Below are 22,903 nucleotides of genomic sequence, written 5' to 3'. Positions count from 1 at the left end.
CATGTGTTTTTGACCCCTCAATTGCTCTCTCTTCTTTTTTCTGCTTTCCAATGTTGTGTTCATTTCTGCTGTACAATGAAGAAAATCAGCTATATGTATCCATATATCCCCTCCACAGAGCACCACGCTGAGTTCTCTGTGAGGTACAGCAGCTTCCCACCAGCTATCTGTTTTACAGATGGAAGTGTGTATGTGTCGAGGTTACTCTCCCAGCTCACCTACCCCCACCCTGCCACGTCCACACATTCGTTCTCTAAGTCTGCCTCGCTTCCTGTCCTGGAAATGGGTTCATCTGTACCATCTTTCTAGATTCCACATATCTGCACTGATAGACTCAAAGCACTTCATGACATCTGCACAGAACGGTTGAGTAGGGGAAAGGTTGGATTAGTAGCCAGGATGGTGAAGTTCCTATTTGCGCTCCGTGTCAAATCAGCCAGCTCCCTTGTAGTAAGTTAGTAAAATCGTAAATCTGAGCACTGCAGGGAATAAGTGCCAGCCCTCACTCCATACAAATGCTTCTAAGGAAATGGTGTCCTGGTCCTGTTATGAGTGGGCCAGGTTTCCAAGTGTGGAATAAATGACTGGGAAACGAATTCTAGGGGCAATATTAGATCAAATTCTAAAACTTTGTAAAGGCAATGGACCTTAGCCAGTGCTTGAATAGCCAGGGCATATTAAGAAAACCTCTTAAAAGGATGACCTCCAATGCTTCACCATCCCATCTTTCTCAGAGAAGTCAGAAGTGTGTGCCTTGATTTTCCCTAATCAATACTTAGCAGATTTCAGAATTGGTGAGAAAACTGCTTGCCTGAGATAGAGATTTGCAAGAAAATCCAGCTAGACTATTCTTAAACATCCCTGGCCATTATCATTTCTCTTTCTATGCTTAGGCCCCTTATACCAAATTTTTATGTTCTGCTTTCTTAGAAGGCCACTAGGAAACCTCTATAGAAGTATACATACAAACTTACTCCTCTAAAGACTAACATCCTTGTTGAGTATTGACAGTGGGAGAAATGCAATACAATGAGAATAGGAATAAACAAATAGAATTTCATCTGTAATTTATTTTTCTATCACTCCCAAATTTTTCTATTTTGTGTTTGTTTTATAAGCTAAACAACAACATAACGGTTTTATATATGCTTTATAAATTAATGTGCATATAATGAGAGTGGTAACTCAGCTGGTTAAGAATCCACCTGTAATGCAGGAGACCCCGGTTCGATTCCTAGGTTGGGAAAATCCCTCTGGAGAAGGGATAGGCTACTCACTTCAGTATTCTTGGGCTTCCCTTGTGGCTCAGCTGGTAAAGAATCCGCCTGCAATCCAGGAGACCTGCGTTTAAACCCTGGGTTGGGAAGATCCCTTGGAGAAGGGAATGGCTGCCCACTCCAGTATTCTGACCTGGAGAATTCCATGGACTGCATAGTCAATGGGGCTGCAAAGAGTCGGACACAACTGATTGACTTTCACTTTATATATACTTTACAAATTAATGTATATATAACAAGAATATTTACTTACATTTTTTAATGGTAGGGTACACATTAAAAAATTTAGACGCATCACTTCTTAGCCTTTTGGCTAAGATCAAGTGTCAAAAATTTAGACACTAATGTTTGGAACATGTCTCCTTTCGTTTTGTTGTTGCAGTCGCTTGGTTGTGTCTGACTCTTTGCGACCCCATGGACTGTAGCACGCTAGGCTTCCCTGTCCTTCTCTATCTTATGGAGTTTGCTCAAATTCATGTCCATTGAGTCGATGATGCCATCCAACCATCTCATCCTGTCAACCCCTTCTCTTCCTGCCCTCAATCTTTCTTTCCTTTCGTTTAAGTAGACAAGTTGTCTAGAAGGTACTCAGTGTCACCCTAGGAAGTCTACTGGGTGACCAAGTCTGTGAGTCTAATTTTTCTCACAACATCAAGGACTTTCCAGGGCTCATTCATTTTCATTATGAAATAGAGGAAATGAAAATGAGCCAACTCACAGTGAAACGATTTGAGGCAAATTTCTTCCCTGGGAAGAAAAAAGATCTTAAAAATCTGCATGAGCCATAAACTCCTGGCACAGGACCAGAGGGGGCTGGACCATCTTATTCTCTGCTGGAGGATCATTGGGGAAACGGCCACTTGGGTTGGAGATGCTCAGAGGATGCAAGAGTGAAGTCCAAGGTATGAGGTCTACCCTGGATGGATCTGCTTGCTTTGTTCTGGGTCCTTGACACATATCCATGGCCTTGGCTGTCTTCCTTTAAAACAGGAAGATTTAAATAATATGTTTAAAAATCTCTGCAAGCATCATCAACAATGTAAAGGTTAATTTTAAGTATCAGTTTGACTGTGGCCAAGATTAAACAGTATTTCCGGTATGTAAGTATGGGTGTTTCTGAATGAGATTAGCACTGAATGTGTGGACTCATTGAAGAGGACTCCTCTCCCCGGTGCAGGCCAGAGGGCCCCCTCTAATCACGGAGGGCCTGAATAGAGCAAAAAGCAGAGGAAGGAGGAATTCACCCTCTGGGCTCCCTCCCTGCCTGCCTAGGCAGGATTTTTCTCTGCCCTTGAACTGAGATCTATCAGCCGGTTTCCCTGATTCCCCTGAATCACACGCTACTGGTTTCCCTTGAGGGCTTCCCAGGTAGCGCAGTGGGTAAAGATTCCGACTTCAATGCAGGTGACACGAGTTCAATTCCTGGGGTTGGAAAGATTCCCTGGAGGAGGGCATGGCAACCCACTCCAGTATTCTTGCCTGGAGAATCCTTTGGAGAGGAGCCTGGTGGGCTACAGTCCACAGGGTCGCAGAGAGTCAGACACGGCTGAAGAAACTGAGCATGCTACAAGTGGCTTCCCTAGGTGACCAGCTCCAGCCCGGGGGAATTCTTCAGCCCTCACAATTGCATGAGTCAAGTCCTCATAATAGAGATCCGTATACATATCCCCACTGGTTCTGTTTCTCTGGAGAGAGTTAATACAAACAACACTAAAACCCACATAATTCTATACTTTCTGCTATATGTACATGTGAAAAAGTTCTCACGGTGCCAGAAGAGGTCAATAGGAAACTTTCCCTGGGAAAACCCTTGGACCTGGGGTGGGGGACAAGGGACAGAAGGTTGCTTGTAAATAAGAAAACGTTCTCTTCAGTTCTGAGAGAAGAAGGCACAATTTATTTAGTCAAATTATTTTACAACATAGTTTTCATGGACAGTTGTCAACTTAACACTTAATATAGTTTAAAAGAGTCAATGATTACCTGCAAAATTATATATATTTTAATATCTAAAAAATATATTGTATATATAAGGCAAAAAAATCCCTCGTATCCACAAGGGAAAGTTTGGTTGCTGTTTTCCAAGTTGTGATGATTGTAGTTCAGTTATTTACAAACATCTCCAAAGCAGTTAACGGTTTAAAGGGGTTGCCTTGACTCGCTTCTGCTCATTTGTTAAATAATTACAGTGATTCTCTTTCGGGTAAGTCAGTGACTTCAAAGTCCTGTTCTCTTTTCTGCAACAAGTCACATTATGCTTTTTTAAAAACCAGCTATAAAAACGTACAAGCAGCCCAAATGTACAGATTGACAAAAAGATGTACAAATTACATTAAAAAAAAATAACGACTGATTTGATAGGAACACTGTATCTGTGACCGAGGTCAACTCGTTTCTTTACTCTTTTTCACTTTTTAATTATTTACTTTTAATACTGTGAGATATAGGAAAATAACTCTGCATAATTTATACAGTAAGTTGCCTTGTGGTTGGTGGACCCTGGACTGATCGTCTGACAAGCGCACAGCACTTGCGAATCTGTTTGTGTTTAGAAATCCCTAGGACTTTTCAAAGTACTGGGACCCACTGTCATTATTTTTTTTTTTTTTCAGTTATTTACTTCTCTGGCTTTTCAGGAATGTCTGTATTTGCATTAACATCTCTTAGTTCATATTTTGACTACTTCTAGACAAAATGGTCAGCCTAGCGCATATTTACTGCCCACTGAGAGGGATTCTGCAATGCCCGTGGCTTCTTAAATACACACTTGTTTCTTTCTGTTAAGTTCCAGTTGGGTGAAAACTTCACTGGCCTTACAACCAATGTTCCAGTTGCCCTCCACTGAGTTAGGTGTTCCTAAGATAAGATGATAAGCTTCCTGCCTCTAGTTCACTAAGCCTCAAACCAGAGCATAACTGGTTAAGTCCATGATTCTTTATCCTACTGAACCCTTCAAGGTTCAAGATGAGACCCGTGCGTCTGTAAGAAACTGTTTTTGGTCCTAAAAATATAAATCTACATGCAGTTTCTTTCCTAGAACCATGACACAACCATTCCAGTAATCTTAAATATTCAACTCATAGGTTGACAGGAGATTGGGACTCCAAACTGGCATACTGGCCCATGGAATTATCCACCTCTTTGTTCAAGGTAGAGAAAAGCAGGAGTTACCAATGTTAAAAAATAAAAAAAGAGTTGTTTTTAAAGAACAGGTACAAAAGTTCTATCCAACAAGAAAGAGCATCCAGTTTTGATTTCTCTCCAAGGCCACGTAAGTCCAAAGGGAGGTGTAAGGGAGGGGCCTTCAGCGAGAAGGCCGCCGATGAGGAAGCCTCTAGTAGTAGCTGCCTAAGTGTGAGGGCACGTGGGTGTTGGGGTGACGGGGGACGTTGGGGTTAGGGTAGATGCCCCCCGTGGGGGAGGTCCAGTATTGTGACGCCGCTCCGAAGAAGCTGGAGGACGTGACGGGCATGGAGGACGGGTGGGGAGGGACAAAGTTCACCTTCTGTTGGTGGGTGTGGTAGGAAGGCATGTAAGAGATGTCGGAAGGGTACTTGTACATGGACGATTCGGTGGGATGCGGCTGCAGAGCCTGGGCGATGCCGTGGAAGTCAAATTTGTAGGCATACCTCTTGCCATGCACTTTGGTCATAATGTTCTTATCGTAGTAGTAGCGGAGGGCTCGGCTCAGCTTGTCGTAATTCATGTTGGGCTTGCTCTTGCGCTCCCCCCAGCGCCGGGCCACCTCATCGGGGTCCGTCATTTTGAACTCTCCGTTGGTCCCCTCCCAAGTGATACAGCTGGCATTGGCGCTGTCTGAGAGCAACTCCAGGAGGAACTGCCACAGCTGGATTTGCCCGCTCCCTGCAGGAGAGAGAAGACAGAGGCTCCGCCTGAGAAATCAGAACCTGATCCCGAAGCGCAAGGGTCCACGCACTCCGGACAGGAACCCCAGGATCTCCTTCTACAGTCAGAATCCACTCCTCACCCAGATTGGGATAATCAGCAAGGTCAGATCTTTAGATAAGCTGCCCCCAGCCTGCTGAAATTCACCCAGAGCCAGCTGTGTGGCTTGGGGCGAGGCACGCCCCATCCCTCTGGGGGAAGATGCTTGCCTCTCTCCTTCTGTAAAGGCCTCAACCACTGTCTACTCCTTTTTCAGTGCAGGCCTCCCTCTGAGTCCCAGGGGAACGTGTGGACAGCACTTTAGGCTGAAGCAACCTGAACTGCTCCTTAGCCTCTGTGCTTGGCTCTCTGCTCTAAGTTCCACAGAGAACATGGGCAGAGAGGAAAAAAAAAAAAAAGAGGAGAGAGAGCTGGCGGCTTTCTCCCACTCTGAGCAGAAACGGCCTGGAGACAGGAGCAGTGGGACCTCCCTGGTGGGACAGTGCGGGCCTCGCAATTCCAAAGGGCCTCTTAACTCACACAGGGGGTGCGCTTGGTTCAGAACTCGCTTGAGAGTTACCTGAATCACAAACCCTTAAAATACACTGTCGAGTTTATTTTATCTGCAACCTCTTTTAGGAAGCCAGGCAATGCTGCAATACCATCTAAAGGGAATACTGAGGCAGCTTTAGAATATGTATTCACTGAGAGCTAGCTAGAACTTGCTCCTTGCCCTTCCCACACCCACCCCCTCCATCTTTCCCTGCTGAAACTTATCTCAACCTCAGTGCACATACGGGGCTAAAATGTTTGTGGTCCAAAGGCATCTCCAGCTTATGGATATCGTCACCACCTAATGACAAGCCCTGTTCTCTCCTTGTGCATTAGAGAAACAGGGGTCAAACAGTTCAAGGAAAGGCTACATGTCCCTCCCCGGTCAGGTGTCTGAACTGAGGACATCTTAGTGATCTCATAAAACTATGGAACATTCTGGAACACAACCTCTCAGGCCAAAGTAAACTCACCAGGATTGGCTAGGCGACTGCTGGTTGGGCCCAGGATCTGATATGGATCTAAGGAGACAAGAAAGGAAATTTGCTTCACTGTTATGAAAAATATAAAAACAACAGCATTAACAATAAGAATACCCCTAAGGGTTTCAACTTTTATTTTGATATCATAGGAAAGCCTGATTTCATAAACTGCACTGCTTTTACTTGCAAACCTTAAAGATCATGATCAGAGTTATGGTCTATATCCCTGTTATTACAGAAACAAGATGAAATAGTGATAGTATCATTTTTTCGTATTTAGTGTTTAAAATTTATAGATAATGCTGCCATTACCTACAACAGAATAATAAAATGCATTTGGAAAGGAGCTAGCTGTTATCCAGTCACATGAATAAGGTGAAGTATGGCTTATGAAAAGAGCTTAAAGTCTAACAGTGTCTTTGTAAAGGTCTTACAAGAGTCTTTGTGAAAAATTATTTATTTATTTATTCCTGACCATGCCACGCAGCTTGTGGGATCTTAGTTCCCTGATGAGGGACTGAACTCACGCCTCTGCAGTGGAAGTGCTGAGTCTTAACCACTGGACCACCAAGGAATTCTTTTGTTGCTGTTCAGTCACTCAGTTGTGTCTGACTCTGTGACTGCATGGACTGTAGCCTGCCAGGCTATTCTATCCATGGGATTCTCCAGGCAAGAAAGCTGGAGTGGGTTGCCATTTCCTTCTCCAGGGGATCTTCCTGACTCAGGGATCGAACCTGGGTCTCCTGTGTCTCCTGCTCTGCAGGTGGACTCTATCACTGAACCACCTGGGAATCCCTGACTGGTCTTTAATAGCTCTAACTATTACATGTCTCTCTTCTGATGCAGCATAAAAGACACATGCCTGGAAATCAAGTAGCATGATAATAAATTTAGCTGATAATAACCACGAAGTTATTATCAGCTAAATAACTCAGTGGACAATCGCTGGGTATTGCTTTTCTCCTCTGCAAAATGATAGGTTTGGCTCTTGGATTCTCCAGTTCCCTTCCAGTACAACCTTCTATGATTTTAAGCTTGGAAATGTTGACACCAACCAACCACAATTTGTATTTTTGCCAGAAAATGATTATATATTTATACACACACACACATATATTTGAATTTCTTTTTTTAAGATAACATCTCTTTATTTATTTGGGCCTCACCATGTGGCATGTGTGATCTCAGTTCCCTGACCAGGAATCAAACCCCTGCCCCCTGCAGTGGAAGCATGGAGTCTTAACTACTGGACATCCAGGGCAGTCCTTAAAATGATTATTCTTAATACCTCAGTTTACATAAAACTTATATGATAGTTTAGCCATAAAAGAAACCTTTGCAATACAGACATAGTGAGGACTATCTTCTTCTTTTCAGCTGAGATCATGGTAGAGAGCTGGATCACAGCTTGGGATGATGTCATATGTTTGATACAATTTTACAATTTCTATATAATTATAATTTTTAAAAATCAACATGATTTAGGGGTTTTTGCTCACAACCACAAATTAACTTTGAAGAGTCCTTAAGACCTCTCAATCTATCCCTTTCTATCTATACAGTATGACAACTAAAATATTTTGGGGAAAGGAGATCCAACCAGTCCATTCTGAAGGAGATCAGCCCTGGGATTTCTTTGGAAGGAATGATGCTAAAGCTGAAACTTCAGTCCTTTGGCCACCTCATGCGAAGAGTTGACTCATTGGAAAAGAGTCTGATGCTGGGAGGGATTGGGGGCAGGAGGAGAAGGGGATGACAGAGGATGAGATGGCTGGATGGCATCACTGACTTGATGGAGGTGAGTCTGAGTGAACTCCGGGAGATGGTGATGGACAGGGAGGCCTGGCATGCTGCGATTCATGGGGTCGCAAAGAGTCGGACACGACTGAGTGACTGAACTGAACTGAATTTGGCCACCTGATGTGAAGAGTTGACTCACTGGAAAAGATCTTGATGCTGGGAAAGACTGGGGACAGGAGGAGAAGGGGGCAACAGAGCATGAGATGATTAGATAACATCACTGACTCAATGGACATGAGTTTGAACAAACTCCCAGAGACAGTGAAGGACAGGGAAGCCTGGCGAGCTGCAGTCCACGGGGTCGCAAAAGTCAGACAGAACTGAGCGACTGAACAACAATGTCAAATTTTGTTGTTGTTGGAGACTCTTTAAATCCTCCATGTCAAATCCTCTCTGTCTGACTTGTGTTTCACAGTCAGCAAGTTCTCAGCCTTCCTGAAGAAATGCAGGTCAACTTTCTACTGCTTATCTTCAGTGGAGATGGAAAACCAACTCTGTTCACACAAAGCAACAGCATGTTCAGAGCTTACTCTAAGCTGTGTCCCAAGAGAGACCGAGCTGGGCTTGGGAGGGCGCACATGGCAGTCTTCAGATTCATGAAGAACCTTCACAGAGAACAAGAGGAAGACCTTTCCACAGGGCAAACTGGGAAGCTTGAATGGAAGATACAGCACCGGGCGGACTCTGGCTCAAATGGTGGAATTGAGCCTGGTTAGGTATTGAGCTCCCTGGTGGCTCAGACGGTAAAGCGTCTGCCTACAATGCGGAGACTCAGGTTCGATCCCTGGGTCAGGAAGATCCTCTGGAGAAGGAAATGGCAACCCACTCCAGTACTCTTGCCTGGAAAATCCCATGGATGGAGGAGCCTGGATCTATGGGGTTGCAAAGAGTCGGCCATGATGGAGCGACTTCACTTTCCCATAGCTGTAAGTGTTCAAGTGGAGATGATGTGGTCACAAGACTGAGGTGTTACAGGAGGATGTTGTAGACCTAGACGTCTCTAGGTTCCCTTGCCATACGAAGAGTCTCCAATTCCATGGTTTTCAAAGTTGCTCTGCCTTAATTGTTAAGGAGATTCATTACAGGGATGGAAGAAGATGAAGCAACTTGGGAGTCTGGGATGATAGCTCTCATATTCCCCGAATCCAGCTGTGTGGCTTCTGGCAAATCACTTCACTTCTTGAGATCTGGGTTTCTTTATTTTACAACATGAAACATGTTAACCTTGAGGTTCCTTTCACCTCTGATATGTCATGATTCTCTCTACGTTCCAGGGCTAGGTACGCCATGCATAGATCTAGTACAGTGTCAAATATAGGATTCTATGAAGAAGAGCAATGATGACAAACACAAGATACTGTCTAAATCCTCCCCTGCTGACCACGTGGCACCAATGGCCGCACAGCAAGCAAAGGTGGGTTCGAACATCGGGGACAGGTACCTGGTTGGGGCCGCTGTTCAGTATTCTTACTCATCGTTTGTGCTCCAGCAAGGGGGGGACCTGAGGCAAGAAGAGAAATATGGTAAGTGGAGACATTCTCCATGAAGGGGAGGGAACGTCTCATCAAGCACATCCCCAGCGAGCAGGACAATTGTGCTTTCCCATTCACTCCCTCACTCAGTCACTCTACTCATTTATTCATTTTATGTTATAAATATTTATCCAGAGTCTATGTACTGGCACTGTTCTTGATGCTAGGGACCCAGCACTGAGCAAAGGGTTCCTGCCAGAGCTTACATTTTAACGGAGGAGACAATGATAAACAGCAATAAATATGTAAAAGGAGCATGTCTGGTGGTATTGGGGCTGTGGATTTCATTTTTAAATAGAAAACTGAGAAAGGTCTTTAATGAGAAGGTGGCATTTGAGTGCCAGCCTCCTGCTCCTGTGTTTCCACGTCTTGTGAGTTCCCCTCTTTGTGGCATCTCTTAGTACACGCTTCCTGCTCTTCCCATCACATCACATCTCCATGTTAGAGCTGTGTTGCTTCTTGCACCGTCTTTGGTTTCATCTGACTGGCATCCTCACCACTCCTTTCTCTTCTCACTGACCCATCAAATGCTATTTAGCCAGTTTAATCTCCATAAACCACTTCACTCCACCATCCAAAAACCTCAGTGACTCACTGTTGACTAAATCACTGAGGTCTATGGTCTGAGCATCTTTGAACCCTTTCCTTACCCTTCCAGACTTTTCTTTTCCTTCATGCACCCTAGGAACCCAAGTTCTCCCTGACTCTCACACATATTGACCTTGGTGTCTTTCCCTGACCCCACCTATCCTGGGAGGGCATCTTTCCCATCTCTCTCGGTCCAAATCCTGCCTCTCTTTCTAGAACCAACTCTTATGACTCCAGGTCTCCAAGGTGTTCCTGAGGGCACCCAAAGAGAAAGGGTTGTGTGTGTGTGTGTGTGTGTGTGTGTGTGTGTGTGCGCGTGCACGTGCGCTTGACTCTTCTCCCCTCCTGGAGAGACTGGTCCATGCCTGGTTCACCATGTGAAACCCACACTGCCCAGGGCTGGAGGCAGAGTAAACAGATAAAACATATTATTAAAAGGGCTTGTGGCTATTGCTTGGGCATTAATTTTCAATCCTAACCTCTTTCTTGAAAGAATTCCCATCACCATCCGTTTCTGTGCTTGATATTTTACCTCCTAGAGACAGCAAGATTTACATGTTCTGGGTCAGGACTTTATGAATCATTCTTTCCCCCTGCACTCTTCACAGGAGATTCTGGGTCAGATTTCAACACAAACTGATGTCATACCACTGGCATCTCCTCATCCGGTTACCACCCCACCTCAACGTTCCATGAAATGAGGTAGAGATGTGGGTATGATTATATCTTGACAATTAGGGAAGCAGGTGAAGTCATGGAGGGTCATTATTGAAACTTAAATGGCAGAATCCAAATCCAGGGATTTTTCATTCATACAGAAACTTGTCCTAAGAAACTTGACAACTTCAAACATTCTAAAGCCAAATGCAGTGAAACAACTCAAAGGTCTGAGTGAAAATTCCCTTATCTTTCTGGGACTAGGTATCACCGACAGGTTCTACATTGGCAATTAATTTTGATGTCCATTCAAAAAGCAGAAAAAGAAAATCCTCACTCTTTTCTTCCTTTCTCTTGTGACCCTGTTCTCCACCCAACCCTCAGAAACAGGTTTTCCTCCCAAAGAACAGAGTGACGTTTACTTACTTTTGTTGAGGCCAGAATTCATGTTACTGCCCCAACCTCCTCTCCTGACTGAGTCATAGGAAGGGTCTAGTGGAAAAAACAAATAGAGACACATCAGCCTCAATAGGTATGGATTTGAGCAAACGCCAGGAGATGGTGGACAGGAGAGCCTGGCATGCCATAGTCCATGGGGTAGCAGAGTCAGACACAACTGAGTGACTGAACAGCAACAAAAGCATCTCCTGCTCTTCAGAAAGGTTGCCTGAAGATTATCTTTTAGTGATCCAGAAAAATTAAATTTAATTTAGCAATAACTTCAAGCATCACTAAATTCCAGAAGTGCATTTCCCTGGGGCAAATGGGGACCAACAGAAGGAACACTGACATACTGACTGGGAGTCAAAGGGCGTGGAAAGAACCCTGAATTTAAAGTCACAGGGTTGGTTCAAGTTCTATCCTTCCACCATTTGTTGTGAGACCTTGGATGAATCCAGACATCCTTGGGCCTCAGCTTTTCAAAATATGTACTTAAGAGTCTTCCCTGGTGGTCCAGTGGATAAGACTTCGTGCTCCCAATGCAGAGGGCCTGGGTTCAGTCCCTGGTCAGGGAACTAGATCCCACATGCTACAGCTAAGAGTTCACAGGCTGCAACTAAAAAAAAAAAAAAAAGAGAGAGAGAGAGAGAGATAATATATGCTGAATCTAAAAGAAACCCTGCCACAGTGAAGATTGAAGATCTCATGTACTCCAACAAAGACACGGCACCTACCACTTTTTTTTTTGGATATGGAAATAAGATTTTACATGATTTAATCTACCTTAAAGGGTGTGCAAATGTTATCGACTGCATGTTTGTGTCCTCCTCAAACTCATATGCAGATGTCTAATCCCCAATGTGATTGTAATAGGAGGTGGGGTCTTGGGAGGTAATTAAGTCTTAAGGGTGGGGCCCGTATGAAGAGGGTTAGTGCTCTTATAAGAAGAGGTCACAGAGGTAGCTTGCCTGCGTGCCTCCTGCCACATGAGGGCACAACAAGAAGGCAGCCATCTACAATCCAGACGGGAGGGCCTCCAACACCTGATCATCCTGGCACATGACCTCAGACTTCCAATCTCCAGAACTGTCAGAAGTTAGTGTTGTGTATAAGCCTCCCAGCTTGTCATACTTTGCTACAGCAGCCCCAAGGGATGAAGACGGGTAATGATCAAATGAGATAACACGTGTGAAGTTTCTTAAAAGGCATTCTACAAACATAATCTAAGTTTAGAAAGAAAAAAAGTGTCCAAAGCCTGTGTTGCAAAACCCTTTAAGCAGCTCTGTGAAGATGGTCATGTCTAGATTAAAGGCTCATGGACAAACTGGTGCATAGCCATGCCTCGAGGCCCCAGCAGTGGCTCCAGCCTCTCATTTCAGCACATGTTTGGGCACATTCTGGACTCTCCTTGGCCTCTCAGGTTTTCTGTTGATAGTGGAGAGCTGGGCAATGACCACAGCAAAAGGAAAAGGACCAGAGGTGTGGCTGGAACAAGAAACAAGGGGCTGGAGAGACGCTTCCCACTTGGACTGCAGAGAGGCTTCCAGATCACCTTGGTGGACACTCTGTTGAACCTGAACATTCACGATCCCAACCCTTTTCTTGAAAGAATCCACACACCTCCCTAACCCTGTGCAGAAACTGCTTAAACGACTGACTGGAAACGTCTTTTCCTTTCTCACGCTGTGAGTCCCGTGGAGACATGGAGCAGGAACAGCAGAAGAGCTTAAGGATATAGAATTATGACTTTCAAAGTCTTTCCATGGACAACAAAGAAACCATAAAAACCATCCGGACAAATGGAGTGCAAACCTCATCAAACGACTGTCAGACAGGGTGAAACGCAAACCATCCCCCTCCACCCCTTCTGAGCCTCACAAACAAATTAGAATAAGAACTGTGAAGATGGGCTGGCTGGTCCCATGGCCTGTTCTGATTGTTTCTGGCTAAGAAGAACCAACCTACAGGAACAGATTTTTGGTGGAAAAATCCACGTGCAGATGCACATTCCTCCTAGTTTTGGAAAAGCCAGGGCAGTTTTGAAATTACAATCTTTAGCAATTGGCATGAAAAGCAAAACAGAAAGTGAGGGGATGGAGACGGGAAGAAGGGGAGGGAAGGGGGCAAAAGAGACAGACCTGGCTCATTTGAATTGTCTGTTTTTATTTTTGACTCTTTTTTTTCACAATTTCTTCTGCAAATAGATTCCTGTGCTTGCTTAAAAACAAAGCAGAACAGAAACAAACAAAGAACCTAACTTGTTTACAAGCTGGGGTATGTGGTTGAAGGTTCTCATGGGTATTTTCTGGACTGTCTGGCAGGGGGCAACAGTGTGTACAAGGCTGGGGGACCTGCGAGGAAAGGCCAGGTTCTTCCAAAATTCTTCTTTGGGGTTGGGGTGCTGGTTAGGCCTCCAGGCATTTGTCTGGGACTGATTTCTGCAATGGCTTGTGTGTTTGGCTATAGAGTGCAAATGAAAGAATATGAAACAAGTCTGCTATTTTTGCCTTTATTATTTTTATTAAATTAATTAGTTAGCTAAAATTTTTATTGCAGTTTGTTGTGTTAATTTCTGCTGTACAGCAAAATGAATCAGTCATGTGTATACATATATCCCCTCTTTTTTATATTTCCTTTCCGATTAGATCACCACAGAGCACTGAATAGAGTTCCCTGAGTTATAGAATAGGTTCTCATTAGTTATCTATTTTATACATGTGTGTGCAATGGCAACCCATTCCAGTACTCTTGCCTGGAAAATCCCATGGACGGAGGAGCCTGGTGGGCTGCAGTCCATGGGGTTGCTAAGAGTCAGGCACGACTGAGTGACTTCACTTTCACTTTTCACTTTCATGCACTGGAGAAGGAAATGGCAACCCACTCTAGTATTCTTGCCTGGAGAATCCCAGGGACAGAGGAGCCTAGTGGGCTGCTGTCTATGGGGTCGCACAGAGTCGGACACAACTGAAGCGACTTAGCAGCAGCAGCAGCAGTAGCTGTGTGCTCAGTCGTGTCTGACTCTTTGCGACCACATGGACTATAGCCCACCATGGGATTTCCAGGCAAGAATACTGGAGTGGGTTGCCATTTCCTCCTCCAGGGGATCTTCCCTACCCAGGGACTGAACCCACATCTCCTTCACCCCATGCATTGGCAGGCAGGTTCTTTTACCATTGAGTCACCTGGGAAGCACCATGTTATATGTAGTAATGTATATATGTCAATTTCAATCTCTCAGTTCACCCCACCCCTCTTCCATCCCCCTTGGTATCCATACTTTTTTTGTTCTCTATATCTGGGTCTCTATTTCTGCTTTGTAAATAAATAAGATCATCTATACCAATCTTTTCAGATTCCACATATATGCGTTAATATACAATATTTGTTTTTCTCTTTCTGACTTCACTCTATGAAAAAAACATGATTCAAAAAGACACATACACCCCAGTGTTCACTGCAGAACTGTTCACAGTAGCCAGGACATGGAAACAAAGTAAGTGTCCATTAGCAGAGGAAAGGATAAAGAAGACGTAGGACATATACACAATAGAATATTATTCAGCCATAAAAAGGAACACAAGTGGGTCATTTGTAGAGATGCGGAGAGACCCCTGTCCTTGCCTTTAAATAGGAGAAGGTAACAAATAGAAGACTGTGAGGATGTACAGGTCATGTGCCAAAGGAGTGCTGGAGATCCTGGGGGAGAAGGAGGGAGAAGCCAGTCTAAGTGGGGCCGGGTGACCTCTTTGGAGAGAAGAAAGCACGCATCAGAGGTGGGCATGTGGCAGATGTGAGCAGTGAAAGGTGAATGTGTTGGGTGGGAGACAACTACCCGTAGGTTTGCAGTTGGGGGATGAGGTCAGGCTCAAGACTGTGTCCACGGCCGATCAACAAGCTCAGTGGCCCTGGGTCACAGGAGCAGACACCAGGAGAGGCCCCTGGCAGGTGGCAATACCTCGAACACATGGTGTGGTAGAGCACGCAGCCCGTGGTGGATGGATGCAGTGGGTACTGGGGGGTACGAGAGGTGAAACTAGCAGGAACGGAATAGAAAGTGGAATAGAAAGTGACAAATTCATGCCTTTGCAAATCACCAAGTTCCAGGAATTGGTGTGTGTTATCTGAAGTTTTGACTTGACTTGTGACTTACTCTGCACTGATAAGATCTCTGACTCAAGAGTTTTCTAAGCAGTTTTTTTTTTTCTCAATCCTTAATTTACTGGAGGAATCCATCCTCTCTGAAAGCTATGTTATATTCATTCAGAAGAAACTTTTTTTTTAAGGCCCACCTTAAGGCTTTGGCTATAGTTACCATCGACTTCTTACCAGCTATTCTTCCTATTCTTTTTTTTTTTTTAATTGAAGGATGATGGCTTTACAGAATTTTGTTTTTTGCTCAAACCTCAACATGAATCAGCCATAGGTATATATATATCCCCTCCTATTCTTTTATTCTAACACTAGAGGCATGCAAAAGTTACAGGACACCTGGATGAATTCCCTGTAACCAACTGAGGGCAGGTCGTGGCTGGATTTTTTTCTAATGGTTGATCAGAGGAGTGTCTGGCAGCCCTGTCTTTTCCTGCGATGCCCCGGGGGTCTGGGGGGAGCCTGGTTGAGAGAACTTTTGAGGTCCCTACCAACCCTAAAGTCCGATAGTAGGTACCAGAACAAAGTGACAGAAATAGAAAAGCCACGAGCAATCAGCCTGAAGTGCCTCTTCCAGAGAAGGTAACAGAGCAAAAAACAGCATCCGTCATGCCTACAGTTAAGGGTCCCGGAGCAGAGGGTGAAATCAGAGCAGCAAAGGCCACAAGGCTCCCCTCCCCCGTGCTCTTTCATTTCCACCCACTTGCATGGAAAATCTCGCTCCTGGAATCTGAGTCCACGAAGGACACCTGGGTTCATTTACTGAGGAGTTTAACAAATGCTGTCTGTGGGCACTGGGTATGTTACGGCACCTACTAAATGGAAGATTGAAATGAAAGCCAGTGTTTTTGGATTAAGTCCTACTACAAGGATAGAGCTGAAGATGGGGAAGGCCAAGATCAAGAGCTAAGATCTGGCATTCTGCCTTACAGGCTGGAAGCACCAGGGCAGCCCTGCGGATTAAATGAGATACCCAGGCAAACAGCTGGCATGGTGCCTAGCACAGAGTGAAACTCTATGAACATTAGCAAGTAATATTATTGCAATTATTGCTATATTTGCATCATTAAATACCTTATGAATGTTCAAACCCAGAAACAGGTTGGCCAGCCCTACCAAATATACATTTAACCTCCCTCCCTTTGCTTCCATTCATCTTACTTTGCTCTACTTATTTTCCATGTATCGCCTAATTTAATCACGTAGGCTATGGTTTTTCCAGTGGTCATGTGTGGATGTGAGAGTTGGACTGTGAAGAAAGCTGAGTGCTGAAAAATTGATGCTTTTGAAATGTGGTGTTGGAGAAGACTCTTGAGAGTCCCTTGGACTGCAAGGAGATCTAACCAGTCCATCCTAGAGGAGATCAGTCCTGGGTGTTCATTGGTAGGACTGATTTTGAAGCTGAAACTCCAATACTCTGGCCACCTGATGTGAAGAGCTGACTCACTGGAAAAGACCCTGATGCTGGGAGAGATTGAGGACAGGAGGAGAAGGGGACAACAGAGGATGAAATGGTTGGATGGCACCACCGACTCAATGGACATGGGTTTGGGTGGACTCCAGCAGTTGGTGATGGACAGGGAGGCCTGGTGTGTTGCAGTTCATGGGGTCGCAAAGAGTCGGAAGTGACTGAGAGACTGGACTGAACTGAATTCATGATGGTTATTGTCTGCATCTCCCACCTGAATGTCAGGTCCATTAGGGTCAGGACCCCTCTTTGGTTCTCTGATAGAACCAAGCACCCAGCCCAGAGCAAGCATACAATAAATATTCATTGAATGAATGAATGAATGAATGAATGCCCGGCCAATATTTTCTCCTTCTTGCTAAACAGACACACTTCCTCTTGTTGTTGACTATTTTCCTAGCTGATGGGCATTCCAAGCCTCTGCCCAGACTCTCCCCACTAAATGAAGTCACTAGGTGATTTCAGTCTGTGTGTGTGCTAAGTCACTTCAGTCGTGTCTGACTCTTTGTGACCCCATGGACCCCTCGGTCCATAGGGCTCCTCAGGCAAGAATACTGGAGTGGGTTGCCATGCCCTCCTCCAGGGATGCCATGCCCTTCCTGACCCAGGGATTGAACCTGAGTCCCTTATGTCTCCTGCACTGACAGGCAGGCTCTTTACCACTAGTGCCACCTGGGAAACCCATTTGAGTCTGGGTGATGGGTGATATATGAGTGCACAGTTAACCCAGGCTGCCCTCTGAGAAGAATGGCCTACAGTCCTCCTACAACAAAGTATAGGCAGAAACCTGTCCCCACAGGAAGCCCAGGACTAGATGCCACTCATTCAGGTGACCTGCTATGTATCTTATATATATTTTAACAATGTCAATGTTCAAATGAAGACTTGCTTTTGTTCCTAAAAGTCATACAAGTGAGAACCCAGCATGATGGTCAGTTCTGGTACCAGACACTCAAACAGAAATATGTCTACAACCAAAATGGAAAAGCCTGGACCCAGGAGCTACCCAACAACTCAGAGTCCTACATACTCTGCCTCCCTGGTGCCCAACTGCCCATCAGCATGTGGGTCGTCCTCCTGTGGGGTGTGTCTGGCTCAGGAGGCGGCCTTGAGTGTCCCCTGGGCCCTGCTGTCTGCTTTCTGAGAACTGACTTCTGAAAATACGGACTTAAGCGGGCGACTGAGGGTGCATGTGTGCGTGCTAAGTCGCTTCAGTCATGTCCGACTCTCTGTGACCCCATGGACTGTAGCCCGCCAGGGTCCTCTGTCCATGGTATTCTCCAGGCAGGAATACTGGAGTGGATTGCCATGCCCTCCAGGGGATCTTCCTGACCCAGGGAACGAACCCACATCTCATGTCTCCTGCATTGGCAGGTGGGGTCTTTACCACTGGCGCCACCTGGGAAGCCCCTGACCAAGGGTACAACAGGTGAAAATTTGACTGTTAGGGGCCCTCAGAGCAGCTGGTCTCAGAACTTTCGGGTAGCAGCAGATGCTTGATCAGTAGAAAATCACTTTTTACTTCAGTGATGCCTTCTATCCCCGGCTTGATAATGAATCTTATTGTAATAATCTTTTTCAGAGGATCTTCCCAGAAGGGCTCTGCCTGGAGCTTATGGTTTCAGGCAGTTCTAACATCCACTCTGGCCAAAGCTGAGAAAGACTGAACCTCATTCTGGGCACTGCTAGGCATTGTGGATAATTCAGCTTCATGTATATAATGGTCTGAACAGTATCTTCATTATATCATGTCTGGTGTGGCTGACTTGACCTTCAATGGCCTCTTAGATTCCAGGGGAGCCTCCTGGGGGGGAGAAATATGAGCATGGAGATTTTTTTTCTTTTTTCTGAAAACTCCTTGTGGGAAGGGGAAGACTTTTTCTGGACGTGATCTTCTCACAGACATCCCAGTGTTAACTCAGCTTCTGTGTGAAGCTGTTAAACGGGTCCTAGAAACCTGGCCAAACATCGCAGGAAAGCTTTCTTTCTGCTCTGATGCCGACGGTTCGCTGTCTGAAGGCCCAGTGTCCCAGGCAACACGCAGCTCCACATTTTGTCATGACCTCACCCGGGGGCCAGAGATGCTGGAGACGCGGGCACAAAAGCCTCTCTCTTCCTCCCTTCCGGCTTGAGCCTGTGCTCTCGATTACTTGATGGAAAAAGATGAATATTCCCTGAAACTTCTCTTCAAGTTTCTGGTTGGCAGCACCTCACCCTGTTTATCCTTGGAAAGCCCGGCTTCTGAATGCAGACCTTTCAGCAGGACAGGCAAGGCGGCTCCAGCTCAAGGTAGAGGCTTCTCTCAGTCTGATCCAGACCTCCTTTCTTGGAAGAGCGAGGTTGCCCAAGGATAAAAGCTCTAAGAAAGGGAACCCCCGAGTCCAAAGCCCCAAGCTTCCTAAGAAAGAGCCAAACCCACCAGGAGGAAGACCCATTGCCCAAACTCCCCCATCTATAGGTAACATATTTTTGCGGGGGAGAAGGGGGTTCATGAGGCCTGTGGGATCTTAGTTCCCTGACCAGGGATCAAATCGGCAGTCCCTGTTGTTGGAAGGTAGGTTCTTAATCACTGGACCACCAGGGAAGTCCCACACACAGGGAAGACTGTACATGAAGACAACATCCTTGCTGTTGGCAGAGGACTCAACGATATGGTCCTCCATACCCCCCATCCCTCTGAGGCCCTGGGGTATAAAAGGTCCAGCCTAAGAGGAGGAGCAGGTCTGGCTTGGCCACCAGTCCAGCTCTGCTTCTCTCTGGGCTCTTTCTTCTGCCCTGCCCAGCATGCCAAACCTTCCAGACTCAGGACCAGCCCTGTGCCGGCCGCGATCACCATATAGCCCCTGCCAGCCATCGTACCAGACATCTGACCTGCTGGCCTGGCCTCCCACTTTCAAAGTTGTGTTAAGACAATGGGCACCTGGGCTGTGCTAGATCATACAGGGCGTGGGCCCCCTTGGGCAGACACCCTTTCTCTCTAGAAGGTCGGTGGTTATGGTTCAGATCCCAGCCCTGGCAAACAATCATCGTCAAAAGGTTACTTTGCCTTTTTGAACCGCGTGTTCTGCTTCTCTAAAAATATTAGTAACAGATGCTGCATAGGATTGTTAGAAAGATTAAATAAGGATTCGCTCAATGACAATTTTAAAAATATATACAATATACACGTCTATACAATCTTGCTTGCACCTCTAAGATGTTGGTCTTGGTGACGTGAGGTTAGAAAGCTCACCAGGGAAAACCCTGAAAAAGAAGAGAAGCTGTAAAGGAGGAAGGAGAGTCCCATTCCTGTGCTCTGAGATCAGTGATTCCCAAACAGGAATAAAGTCTCGCTCTCTTTTAGAAGAAGAATGTATGACAGCAAGTCTCCTACATATGAATGAGTTCCTTTCCAAGAGTGTGTTCATAAGTCCAATCTGTTTGTAAGTCCAACAGTTAGCCTAGGTACCCAACTAACACCATCGTTATCCCTCGGTGCATTTTAGCAGTACTGGCTATATCACTGCTGTTCTTACTCTTCTTTCTGGACATGCTGGGCTTGAAATAAAGATGTTGTACTACCATATTCTATACAGGACTGTAAAGAACATGAAAGCAGAATTACCTGTAGAGGATGCAGGCACGTGAACTAACTTATGTGACTGGAAATGCAAACGCATATTCACATCTTTGAAAGCTCACAACTTGAAGGTTCGTATGTAGGGGACTTGCTGTATCCTGGATCCCACTTTAGAATCGCGGGCCTAGAAGCTGGTGAGGGCCCATGGCTCTGGCTGCCTGCTGGTCTATTACTAGCCTAGGTTTTACCCAGCACTCCTCCCGCCGTCCCCGACTGTCAGCTCCCCCAGCTCCCTGCCCAGCCAGCCCTGGAGCTCTGAGCTGGGTCCTCACCTCTTTGCAACCTCTTCTACAAGGGCAGCTCAGCCTTCGCCTTAGAGGCATCCTATGTTCTAAAGGGCATCAGGGGAGCTTGGCTTCCATGGAAACCTCAAGAAGAGGGAAATATCAAGGCAAGGCTTTCCTCAAACTTGGAATGCATGGAGAAGAAAAAAGAACAAACATCCTGGATCAGATTTCTTTTGCTCAAGGATTTGTCCTGGAATCTAAACAGCCTAGGAGCCTCAGAGCCAGCCCCGCTGCGTGGAGTAGAATGAAGCTACTGTTTCAGATATTTCACGTGAAGAAATATCTGAAAGGACACATGAGAGAAATGCTTAAAGAATGGTCGGCTTTCACAAATGATGGCTGGAGAGGCCAGTGGTACCTTCTCTGCACAGCCTCACCCCAGTCCTATGAGGCTGGACCTGCTACGGCCGGCCCTCCCTGGCTCCACTCCTCTCACGGGGCTCTGTGTCTGAATGACACACAAGCCTCAATGACCTCTTTATTTTGATAAGGCCTCCAAGTGGGATTTGGAAGCCAGCCTTGTGTGGAAAAGCAATTCATACTGACTCGATTAGTTGGGTGTTTGCCAGAATTCCCCTCTATGTTAGGCAGTGTAGACGCAACAAAATTGCAGACTTCTTGGGTCAAATCTGCCTCAGGTTTAAGATGATTCCAGGTCAGAACAAGAAAACCTAACTGGTTGCTCACTTAGGTAACAGGCTTGAGATGAATGAGTGGCCATCTGTGTTCAGCCCCCTGGGTCCCGAGAGCCCGGATCTGATGCGCTTCCTTGGGGGGGTTGCCCTCACTCTCTCTGATTATTCGGAACACAGTCCGGCATGTGATGCATGACTCAACTTTTGCATCTTTTACTCCCAAAGTTCTGCAAAGGCTCACTGGTTAGGGTCTCGTGGTTATCACCCTCGTTTTGTTCAGCCTCCTGCTGTGATTCCTGGTGCACTTATGCCTCTCGCTTGGTGAGCATCTTTGGGAAGGGAGGGACTGTACCTTATCACCTGGTTTTCCTTTCCCATCCCCAGGTTCCTCTTCTCTTCCAGCACGAGCTATTGGGCCTAGCTGATATCTCATACTCCACAAACATTCATTCATTCAGCAACGTTTTAGTGAATGTGTATTATGGTGCCGGACCCTCTTCAGTGTGTGGAGAATGCATCGGTGGCCAGACACACAACCTTGCTCTGGGAGCTGACATTCAAAACACAGAGTGCTGCGCTGTGCTTAGTCCCTCAGGCGTGTCTGACTCTTTGCAACCCCACGGACTATAGCCCGCCAGGCTCCTCTCTTCATGGGATTTCCCAGCCAAGAATACTGGAGTGGATTGCCATTTCTTCCTCCAGGGGATCATCCCAACCCAGGGATTGAACCCAAGTCTCCTGTGTCTTCTGCACTGCAAGCAACTTCTTTACTCACTGAGCCATCAGTGAAGTGAAAGTCGCTCAGTCGTGTCCAACTCTTTGCAATCCCATGGACTATACAGTCCATGGAATTCTCTGGGCCAGAATACTGGAGTGGGTAGCCTTTCCCTTCTCCAGGGGATCTTCCCAACCCAGGGACTGAACCCAGGTCTCCTGCATTGCAGGCAGATTCTTTACCAGCTGAGCCATAAGTTCAATTAAGTTCAGTTGCTCAGTCGTGTCCAACTCTTTGCAACCCCATGAACCGCAGCATGCCAGGCCTCCCTGTCCATCACCAACTCCCGGAGTCCACCCAAACCCGTTTCCATCGAGTTGATGATGCCATCCAACCAGCTCATCCTCTGTCGTCCCCTTCTCCTCCTGCTCTCAATCTTTCCCAGCATCATTTTCAAATGAGTCAGCTCTTCACATCAGGTGGCCAAAGTACTGGAATTTCAGCTTCAACATCAAGTACTTTCAATGAACACTCAGGACTGATCTCCCTTAGGATGGACTGGTTGGATCTCCTTGCAGTCCAAGGGACTCTCAAGAGTCTTCTCCAACACCACGGCTCAAAAGCATCAATTCTTCTTTGGCCCTCAGCTTTCTTCACAGTCCAACTCTCACATCCATATATGACCACTGGAAAAACCATAGCCTTGACTAGACGGATCTTTGTTGGCAAAGTAATGTCTCTGCTTTTGAATATGCTATCTAGGTTGGTCATAACTTTCCTTCCAAGGAGTAAGCGTCTTTTAATTTCATGGCTGCA

At 45.9% G+C, this 22,903-nt stretch overlaps 1 protein-coding gene across 2 annotated transcripts in view; it reads right to left on the bottom strand.

Moving 5' to 3' along the window:
* Positions 1-3,149: 3,149 nt before the first annotated feature.
* FLI1 (Fli-1 proto-oncogene, ETS transcription factor) overlaps positions 3,150-22,903 on the bottom strand; it is a 125,964-nt gene continuing 106,210 nt past the window's right edge. Inside the window, exons 6-9 of one of the 2 annotated variants that reach the window (XM_040255655.1) lie at positions 11,200-11,265; positions 9,438-9,497; positions 6,188-6,235; positions 3,150-5,141 (exon numbers count right to left, since the gene is read on the bottom strand). In XM_040255655.1, coding sequence (XP_040111589.1) covers positions 4,612-5,141; positions 6,188-6,235; positions 9,438-9,497; positions 11,200-11,265 — 704 coding nt within the window. In that variant the 3' untranslated portion in view covers positions 3,150-4,611. The remainder of the gene's footprint in view (positions 5,142-6,187; positions 6,236-9,437; positions 9,498-11,199; positions 11,266-22,903) is intronic. The other variant, XM_040255656.1, reaches the window with a different exon arrangement.

This window comes from Oryx dammah, unplaced genomic scaffold (genome assembly GCF_014754425.2).
Source record: "Oryx dammah isolate SB20612 unplaced genomic scaffold, SCBI_Odam_1.1 HiC_scaffold_15, whole genome shotgun sequence".
NCBI classification, from domain to species: Eukaryota; Metazoa; Chordata; class Mammalia; order Artiodactyla; family Bovidae; genus Oryx; species Oryx dammah.
The sequence above is the reverse complement of the archived record's forward strand: the minus strand, read 5'-3'. Positions and strand labels throughout refer to the sequence as shown.